Source organism: Sinocyclocheilus anshuiensis, unplaced genomic scaffold (genome assembly GCF_001515605.1).
Source record: "Sinocyclocheilus anshuiensis isolate Anshui unplaced genomic scaffold, SAMN03320099.WGS_v1.1 scaffold784, whole genome shotgun sequence".
Lineage (NCBI taxonomy): Eukaryota > Metazoa > Chordata > Actinopteri > Cypriniformes > Cyprinidae > Sinocyclocheilus > Sinocyclocheilus anshuiensis.
Window position 1 is genome coordinate 1,792,194 of NW_015554160.1, and position 10,590 is coordinate 1,802,783.

Here is a 10,590-nt window from a genome sequence, read left to right on the forward strand (position 1 = left end):
ATCTTTATTGATAAAATCCCAGAAAATATTGAGATATTATTTTTTGTCAATATTGCACACCCCTAGTACTGACAAAATGATTTGTAACAGTCGCTTTGTCACGCCCAGTGTAGACAGCTCCAAACTGTTGGTTTATTTCTGTCTCTTTTTTTTTTTTTTTGGCTAGTAGAAGTTATGAATGGCCGGTAACTTAAAAATGTAGTAGCCAAATTGGCTGGTGAGTAAAAAAGTTAATTTCAATCCCTGTTTGTAATGTTTGTAATGGCATTTGTAGTGGAAACCATTAGAATTTCTGTGATGGTTTCTATTGTTTTTTTCAGCAGGGCCACTATGGGTTTTGTGATGTTATTTGCCATAAATGCAATACATTGATTGCTGTAATATTGTGAGCCTTGAAGTTTACAACAGTAATAAAACCATTGCAATGCATGACCTCAAATGGTTTATTGCCTTTATAAACCCACAGCAACAGGAATATGATCAAAGTGATACAATTGTTTAATAAACACTATGTAAACAACAGCTGTGAATAAAAATCTATAAAGGTATTAGTGGTTTTCAAGAGGTTATTCTTCAGGGCCCAGATTTAATATTGGATATCAAGTGGCAACCCAACTATAAAAAATAAAGTAAATAAGTAATATTTGATGTACTCTGGGTTGTATTTCCTTTTACCGTCCACAGTTTGTTCAAGGTTTTCGAAAACGTCTAAATCTTCTGCGAAGCGATTTCAACAACAAAAGACAAGCCAAATATAAATATGCATGCTTATTTGGTTAACTGCATTTTATTATTTGCATGTGCATGTTTTCCTTACTGCTGTCCATGATCAGAACAGACCAGCGACACTAGTCGAGACCCGCGAATGCATGTACAGTAATACATTGAGAAAGTTATTATGTGTAGAACACTTATTCAACATGTTTAAGAGTATATGTAGTTCATGTAAATATGTGCATGCTTCAATTAATGAATGAATGGACATAGCATGACTGTGTAACTCACCATTTAATATGTGCGTGGATTCTTCAATGTTGTTAAGCTGCAGTGTGTTCAAACACTCCTGTAGAAGTTTTGCGTCCACTTCTGTGTCTCCATTCATACACACATCTGAGAGATAAGACACCTGCCCAGGTGATTCTGTCATCTTAAGTCCCTCCTCAGCCTCCTTTGCAGGCCCTGTCCTGCAGTCCAACAATGGCTCAACATTCTGATTGGTGGAGCTCAGAGCGTCTTGAGCTGATTCAGGGGTGGCTGTGCTTGTACATTTGGAAATGGACACCAATTGTGTGGTTGGTGAGCAGGTAGTAACAACACTATACGGCGAGGCGGGAGGTGTTTCATACATTTCCGCAGCAGTGCCTATAGAGAGACAGAGGTTGAGCTCTCAGAACGGACAGATGTCTCTTAAAATAAAACATTTCCTGACATGATAACTTCTGTGCGTAGATCATAGAAATGAAACGTTATTTCTGTTATTCATGGGATGTTCAGAATGTGGTTAATATATGAATGGTTTCAGGGGACAAGAAGACACTGTCTGGGTACAGAATTATGTGACTACCAAATGAAATCTAATACAGATTTTTTTTGTCTCTTTATCTGGATAGATGACACTACTATCAACACTACTTTCCTAAATTTACTCCATTGGTAAATTTTGGCAACAAAACAACTTAAAATTTTGTCTGTTCTTTACACAATGCTATTGTATAGCTTCATAAGAACTAAATTTATGACACTTGCACCATGTACAAAAGTTAATTATACGAGTTTAGAATGAGTAAATGAATAATTTTGGTTGAACTAATAATTTAAGAAAAAACGTTTTCTAAAAATAAAAGGCAGGTTTCACTATTTGCTTTTTTTGAATATGAACCAACAGGAACAGATTTGATTGAATGTGTGTGAGTGTGAGTGTGTGTGTGTGGGTGGGTGTTCTTCATTAAGAAGTCTTTGTCGTCTCTCTTGGTGGGAAAGGTTTGCTGAGTCAGTGAGTCTGAGGGCTCTGGACACCACCAATAACAGGGAAGAATGTACAATACAGTATTCCAATAATGACTCTCTCTCTCTCTCGCTCTCTTACATTTAATAACTCTCCTGCAGTTCTTTCTTTTTCAATATTCAACATTCACATACCTGCTTCACACAGCACTATTTTCTCTCCTTATTTTTCATGTTTATATATCTCTCTGTCTCTGTTGATATTTTTTATCTTTTGAAAAATTATTTTGTATGTCCCTGCACCTTGGAGGTATCTCAATAAAACACATAATGTGTGTGTGTGTGTGTGTGTGTACTTGTTGTCAAGAGTAAGTTACCTGAAGACCCATGTCGTTCTTTTCCAGAGTTATTCCCCATGTTACCAACAGCTTGTTTCACTCTAGAGGATGAGTCAAAGAAAATCATACACATAGTTTATTCACACACATGGTCTATGTCCAACTCTTGATCCAGTATCCAAATAACAGAGTTGTGTTTCCAAATCTACATATCAATAACTCTAAAGATATATATAAAAAGATTTTGTATTAGTATCTCTGCCCATACTGAGTTCAGAGATATTCAGAAAGCTCTGCACCAATGGCAGGGAAATTTGAATGAGGTTTGTGGTAAACTCCATGAAAATGCAAAAGCCCATGGACAGTGCTAAATTTACGCTGCTGTGAGAGACCAGGGAGGGAGTGTTGTAAAATTATATTCTATATGTCAATTCAAAATCAATAATATATAGAATATAAAATTGGGTCTTGTAGGGAAGAGACAGACTGATAATCCCTTTGACTCATTAATATTCACAGTTTTTACTGGTCGTCATAATATCAAGACAACTGATAAATGGCACCATTTGATTGGTCTCTAAAGAACAGCACCCAACAATAATGACATTACATCACTGTATGTTCAACAGGTAAAGTAAATTGTATTGTTTGCATAATAACTTTTTATAGCCACTCAGTCTAAAGTGAACAATGTATAGGATTTTAAACGTAGAGAAACAAAACAAACATGGAATTAAATTTGCTACCATTTTGATCCCAACAGAACTAGCATGACGATTTTAAGCAATACTGTTATTAATATTGATAATACTACTAACAGTTTTAATAACGTAATTGGTTTTTTATTGCTGTAGTCTGTAAAAATATGTTTGTAGTCTAATCAGTTTAATGAATTAATAGGCTACTGTTGTAATCTAATAGAACAGATCAGGATTAAAACAATAATTAACCACTTCCTTTTCCCCTAATTTCTAATTGGTTAAAACTTACTTATAGCCGTTACAACACTTAATTTCCAGCCTCTCCTACTTTATAGCTAATATCAATTAATAGCCTATCACTTATAACATCACTTTAATGAACCAGCAACTTTTAATAAGTTAATGAAGTCGTAATAACAACAAAACAACTTTTAAGCAATATAATAAAAACAAGCAATTAACAAGATTACACGAACAGACAGCATTACAATATAGGAGAAAAATTACCGCATATAATTCTTATACAAATGACTAATATATATATATATATACCTATACAATAGCGAAAACAATAATAATGGATAGTTTTGTTGCTTACACACCTAATCGAAGGTCTTGTATTCACCGGGACTGACTTCCAAGTTTTACATGTTTGTCGCTGGTGGAGTCGCACCGCTTTACGGGACGAGAGCAGAGCAAGAGCATGAGCAGACTGCAGGATGTGGGTATGAAGCCCGGTTAAAAACTGTCCTTTTGCCCCCTCATGAGGACTGAGGAGTAGTCTACTACTGGAGACGGCGTGAACTAGATCTAAAGCTTCATTCAAATTATCTTACTGTCCTCAACTTTTGAAGGAGCGACAAACACCCTTAAAATCAAATGACTGAGTTTCTTTCCATCAGGAGTCACGTGTGAATACATTCTTCTCATAAACATCATCATTATTAAGGGTTTGTGTTCATTTATAAAGCTTAACGAACTCTATAGACAGCCTGTCAGTTCACCTTAACCTTAACTTCTGACCTGATGCTGACCCTAATCCTAATTTAAAGGTTTACCTTGAGGAGAAACAGACGTTTAAGATAATGTTATTTAGCCTTTAGTTTATCTGACCTAAATGACTGCAATGCAATAAACTTAAGTGATTTTTACCGCAATAAAAAACATACACCATGAAACTAAAAGACTTTAAAAAAGGCTAAGACAAATTATTTTTATATTTATTTTTATTTGCATAACTTGTAAATCCACACACAGCTACATTTTTTTTGTATTGTTTATAAGATAGACACTGCTATTAGGGCTGTAATACTGTAGCCATATAAAACAGCTAAAATAAGCATTTAAAAAGATTATACATAATACAAAACATAGCAGAACAAGCATCCCAAATATCTGCATGTAGTTGCATTCTGTGTGCTGTATACAGTATTGTTTTTAAACACACCATATTCTCTCTGTAAAACCTGAAAACCAAGCCAATAAATCAGCTCCTGACTCATTCACAGCCTACCTGTATGTTTACATCTCATTAACAAGCCCTAGTCAATAAATTTAGCAAACTAATCTTCAGGAAGTGGTTTAGCTTAGGAAACATGCCTGTCACAGTGGGTGTTATTGTGACTGTAAATACATTTCTAAGTAAAGAGCCAGTCATTAGGACGCCATTGACTGACGTGCAAATTATGCTTGGTGTGTGGGCTTGATTCAGCATATTAAAATTCAGTGGATTTCAGAATATCACTCCACCAGTGTCAGCGCCCAAGCATGACATCATCAAACCAATATGCCTGTATATTTAGACATATTTAAAAAAAAAACAAGGATTTTTTACAAGGATGTCAACTTAATGTATTACTCATCAGCAAACCGACAGTTGGTCCTTATCACATATCTGCTGAATCATTTGTGCAACTTCGGCCAACCTCATAAATACACACAATCTAATCAGGGCAAACTGGCTTTCTTGTACAAAGGCACTTTCCAAATAACTACAGACTAAATTACTGACTATGCTCCATCTTACACAAGACCTCACAAGTCCCTTGTGTGGCTGAAGGTTTTTTTTTGTTTTGTTTTCATATGTCAGGTGATGCCTTCACAGGTTGCTCGGTGTCACCTGTGCTTTTGATTTTTTGATCCTGTTCATCTTTTTTGATGGATGCCATTGAAGTATTGGCTGAAGCCAGACAGGCTCGACCTGGGGAACCGGGGCTATCGACATTAATGGCAGGTTTGGACATCCAGTGCAGGATGCGTGTGGAGGGACGGTGGTGAACAGCGAGTTGGCGAGAGCTGTATCCAGACATCGCAATTCCCAATGCACCCAGAAAAACAGCCACCTGTGGCACTACGAGATTGTGAGCTCTTTGGGTCACAGTCTGTACGGCGGACATCTGAAAGAGAGTGGAAATCAATGGTTATATTGTATGATGAACTGACAAACATTAACCTTCAGGTCACGTTCAATTAGAAACACCTTAACCTGTCTGACTGATGACTCATTTAGTTTGGCTGTGAAATATTAAATGGTTAAATAATTAAAGAACTCACTAAAGTAAATCATGATGATAATTCTGTAACAACTTAAAATGGATTGTAATTACAACAGTTTTCTAATGTAATAATGGCCAATTAAAGGCCTAATTTGAGATAATAGCGATTGAAATCTGACCATGTGGAACGTTGTAAAAATTCTTGAATTATAGAACAAAAAGATTATTCACTACTACATCAACATCCAGTAAGCTTTATGAGTTTAGCCCTGCAGTTCTGCCCCAATTTAGGTGTAAATACACATACATATACAAAACTATAAACATCTGCAGATGATTCTTTCAGTTTATCTGGATGTTTCTGCAGTTTTTTTTTTAATTCATAAGATTCTTTTACTCACCTGCAAGTAGCGGATGTGTCCTAAAGTAGGACGTGGAGACCAAAAAACATCAATTTAGTCCCTAGGCCTCGAAGCTTTGTTTGTGAGCAGGACTTCTTCCTCTGGTTCCTTGTTTCTCTCCTTCTGAAAGAAGGAGGCTTCTCAGAGGATAGAGCTCACTCCGGTTGGACTGCACGTCTATCACTGTCTTGCTCTGATCAGAGCTTATATAGAGAGAGAGGCCCCGTCTGTCTGTCTCTGTCTCAATGAGATTACCAAAATGAGGCTAGCATGCACTTGTTGGACATGCTAGTTATGACGACAGTGGCAACTGTGAGGGATGCAGGGTTAAGTTGTTGTGAAGGACGACATCCTTGTATAGCCTGGCATGTGTAAAGCCGGAAAGGGCTATAAAGCCTAGTCACACAGGTCAGAGGTGACCCAGTTATCAGAACAAAAACAAAATAATACTAAATAAAAAAAAAGTATAATTTTGAATATATTTATTTGAATATGTTTTAAAATTTAATTTATTCCTGTGATGAGTGCTCAATTTTCAGTGTCACATGATTCTTCAGAAATCATTCCAGTATGCTGATTTGGTGCTCAAGAAACATTAATTATTATCAATGTTGATAACAGTTGTGATGCTTAATATATTTTTATTTATACAAGAGGCTTTACTGTAGCTCAAACATTAATGTAATGCAATAAATGCAATGGAAAGGGATATTTTTTTCTGACCCTAGGCTTATGGATGCTAGTGAAGATCCTAGAAACAAAAACAGTATAACGTAGATGTTTCTGCCACCATTTTGTCTCACCTAGTTAAATATCTGTTTGTTGCTACACTTTAAAATGAACCTGTCTGGAGTTTTGCCTCAGGGTAGAGAACATAATAAACAGGGGACAGCAGAATATTGTCTTTCCCAACACAGTACTATATACCCTTTAACCGCACAATGTTTTATCTGTCTCAGGGCCTCACTGGGGACTGACAAATCTTGTGTTGTATGAGGACCTGTTAAATAAATAGGCCTCACTCAGTGGCAGATCATTTAGTATGTTTAAATTAAATTGCTTTTCCGAGCACTTCTGACTGGCAGATATTCGCTCCACCTCTTTGCAGGATTGCCTCTCATCTTCTGAGTGGATATTCAGTCCTGATCCATAAACTGTAAAACAATAAACTGTGATATTAAAGCTGCAGTGAGCCTTTAATCTGATGATATGCTGCGTCTACTGCTAAAACAAGATGATTAGCTATTTTATTTTGTTATTTTCAGCTGCTACTGTATAATACCATCATCACACCTGCTGTGTCCTCCACACCATATTCCAGCTGGTGTAAGGAAATATTTCTGAGAGAAATGGCAGGGCTATTATTTCACAACACTGTAACATAATGGGACGCAATAAAAAATTATTCTGTCTGCACCAACCCAGATGCATGTGATCCTATAATGGCAAGTCTATGCTGTGGGTTGCCTTGATTAGCACAAACACACATGTTGCAGTCTAGAGACGCTTGTATAGCTAAAGTCATTCTTCCTTGACGTCATGGATAAGCCATCGAATCAGTTTAAATGGATCATAGTATGTAGTGCACTGCAGGTAGGTATATCAAACAATCACTGAAAACAAGCACACATCTGTTTTTCTTTCACAAATGGAATTAAAACTTTAATAAATATCTTTATAGACATTTTTCTAGTCACACTGATGGTCATAGTGGCTTGTCACATTGATGGCCCAAAGTAGCTCATTGAATCGAAAAAGAAAATGTAAATCAGGCACTGGTTTGGGTAAATGATGTTAACGAGCAGTCTAGTGCGTAAAAGCTTAAATGTCATGATCCAAACAGGCTGTGAGATCAGCGAGGAGCTACTGACATTCTGATGTTAAGATAATTAACCACTAAGAGGCTAAACCACAGACTCCTCATAATGAGCTGAGGAAGACCGTTGATCCAGAGTCACGGTCAATAATAATACTTTAGTGTTTGTCTTGCAGTAATATACGTCTCTGGGAGTGTACTGGTGCAGTGTGAAGAAAGAACGAGCAGCAGAGAATGTGTAAAAATATATTTTTCCTAAGTAATTATTAATGTGAAGGCAGGATAAACTAAAGTACATGATTCTGGGTCTTCAAAAGGAATCCGAATTGTTGCTGAAGCTGATTGATCCCGAGTTTCTTGAAATCCTTGACTATAAAACAGCATGACTGAAGATCTCTTTCATAATGAGATATTACAATCAGGGACCTGCTGGTTATTCAGTCATTTTCCTCTCAGGCGCTGAATCTGGGGGCGTCATGTCCTCTGCTGTCTCTGCATGGGCAGAATCTCTGCCAGCCAATACTCAGTAAGTGTGCAGACTACTGAAACCTCATCTGTAAAACAAGAAAGAGAAAGAAATGATCACATAGTAAATGTGTGCTTTCTAATGTTTTTTTTCTAAGGTTTTATTTATTTATGCTTTCTTCTGCCTGAATTTGATTAATATCTTGGCCAGATCTCTCTTGTAAAAGAGATTAATATCACAATGGGACCAAATAACTGCTATATAATAAAAATTGCTTTAGTGAAATGCACCATGGCACCTGTATTTTCATACAAATTTTTGTTATTAGGAAGTCTGTGGGAAACCACAAAACAGAGTAACAGAGTCAATGACCTGCTGGTGGAAATAATGGTGTATGGGTGAAAAAAAAGGATAAATGGTATGTCCTGTGGTTGTCGTGGAGACAGAGGCTATGTTTAGGAGTCACCAAGGACACCGGTGGAATGTCCTGAATCCGCTGGGTGCTTGTAGCTCCTCAGAAAACACTGATCATCTTGTTAAGGTCTAATCTGACTTCACAAACGCATGTACACATACATGCATACATACATTAAAGGTCATGCAAACACACTATGGACACATTCTTTGTAAACGCAGATTTTGTTAAGTCTATAAAGCCAGTATGCAATTTAATTGAGTGGTATCTTTTTTTTATGTTTATAAAAGAAGTCTCTTGTGCTCAACAAAGCAGCATCTATATCTATCTATCTATCTATCTATCTATCTATCTATCTATCTATCTATCTATTTGTTTTCCTCACTTCAATACATGAATAAAAGTATTATCTTCTTTCAAAACGTTTGACCTCAAACTTTTGAACAATGGTATATCTGTGGGCATTTTAGTTGTAAAAATTAACATTTAGTGTAAAAGTCTTTTGGCAGTAAGATCAAATAATGAGTACAGACATGTAAAAATGTAAAAAATGTGGCTACTATTACTTTTTCTTTGAGTTGTATTCTATTGTTTGCAACCATCACTATGAATCAAAAACACATATGCTTGATGTTCAGACATGGGAGGTCCAAACACCCGCACTCACCTGTATGTAATGTGCTTGTGTGTCTGAATTCTTGCAGCTGTGATTTTAACTGCCCTTCATTCTTCACCAGTACAGCCCTAAGTCCACACAGCCTAGAGATCTCAGCAGGGGGCAGCGTCCTGCCTGAGAGACGAGAACAGAGCCTCCGCTGCAGTGAGGGAAAGAGAGGGGCCGCTTTCTACACAGGAGCCTGAAGAGAAGAGTAGCAATATTTACGTTTATTTTATTGCTGTTATATATACATATATATGAATAAACATTTATCTAACAAAGATGCATTATATATTTTTACATAGTGGCATTAGTGGTAGTGTATATCTATACTCGCAATGTCCTTTATATCCTCATTAATAAGGAAAAAATATATATAATATTTTAAGTGTATAGTAAAATGTTATACCAGAGTATTTGAGATCAGAGAGGTAGATCTCTTGTGTGGTACGAAGGAAGTCAAGCACCTTCGCTGAATTTACATCTCCTCTCTGTGCGTACGTGAATTCAACAGCTCTTGCTCAAGGCACCAATCCAAGAGCTTGGACTTTCTCTTTGTGACGTTTTTTCTTCATCTTCCTCTTTCTGTTCTTGCTGAGCTGCTCTGTGCTGACTGAGCTTCCAGTGCCCCCTTCATCACTGGGATGTGCTGCATCTGTCTGGCCCAGTACAGCGCCCTCTGCTGGAGGGGTGGACACTTCCTCTGTGGTATTGGGTAACACTTTTTTCTTTATCCTCCTTTTCCTCTTCTTACTTAACTCATGGTCATCAGCATCTGAAAAATCCAAAAATGGCTTATTGGTGAGGAGGATTATGGACTTTCTCACAGCATTAGAATTATTACAAAGGGTTTTTAAATCCGACAGGCATCAGGCTCCAATCTCTGGAGAAAGAGGGTTAAAGTGGCTGATTTGCCATGAACAGATTTAAATAAATTCACTATAACAACTGAATGACATCAGTTACAGCCTCATTACATTTATGCTCTTGGTAGACTCTTTCAAATAAAAATCATCCTACAAGAAATGTGCATATACTATAAGAAGCAATTACCAGAGTGGATAGTGCACGCACGCACACGGGGAAGTCGTGGCCTAATGGTTAGAGAGTCGGACTCGTAACCCAAAGGTCTCGTACCGGCAGGGATTGTAGGTGGGGGGAGTGAATGTACAGCGCTCTCTCCACCTTCAATACCATGACTGAGATGCCTTTGAGCAAGGCACCGAACCCCCAACTGCTCCCCGGGCGCCGCAGCAAAAAAAATTAAAATGGCTGCCCACTGCTCCGGGTGTGTGTTCACGGTGTGTGTGTGTTCACTGCTGTGTGTGTGCACTTTGGATGGGATAAATGCAGAGC

The 10,590-nt window shown here is 37.3% G+C and overlaps 1 protein-coding gene and 1 pseudogene across 1 annotated transcript in view; both read right to left on the minus strand.

The window, feature by feature from the left end:
• Positions 1-3,655, minus strand: part of LOC107670819 (cytospin-A-like) — a 15,151-nt gene extending 11,496 nt beyond the window's left edge. The window contains exons 1-3 of the mRNA XM_016463583.1: positions 3,586-3,655; positions 2,322-2,383; positions 1,006-1,362 (exon numbers count right to left, since the gene is read on the minus strand). Coding sequence (XP_016319069.1) covers positions 1,006-1,362; positions 2,322-2,361 — 397 coding nt within the window. The 5' untranslated portion in view covers positions 2,362-2,383; positions 3,586-3,655. The remainder of the gene's footprint in view (positions 1-1,005; positions 1,363-2,321; positions 2,384-3,585) is intronic.
• Positions 3,656-7,578: 3,923 nt separating this feature from the next.
• Positions 7,579-10,590, minus strand: part of LOC107670886 (glutamate-rich protein 1-like) — a 7,001-nt pseudogene continuing 3,989 nt past the window's right edge.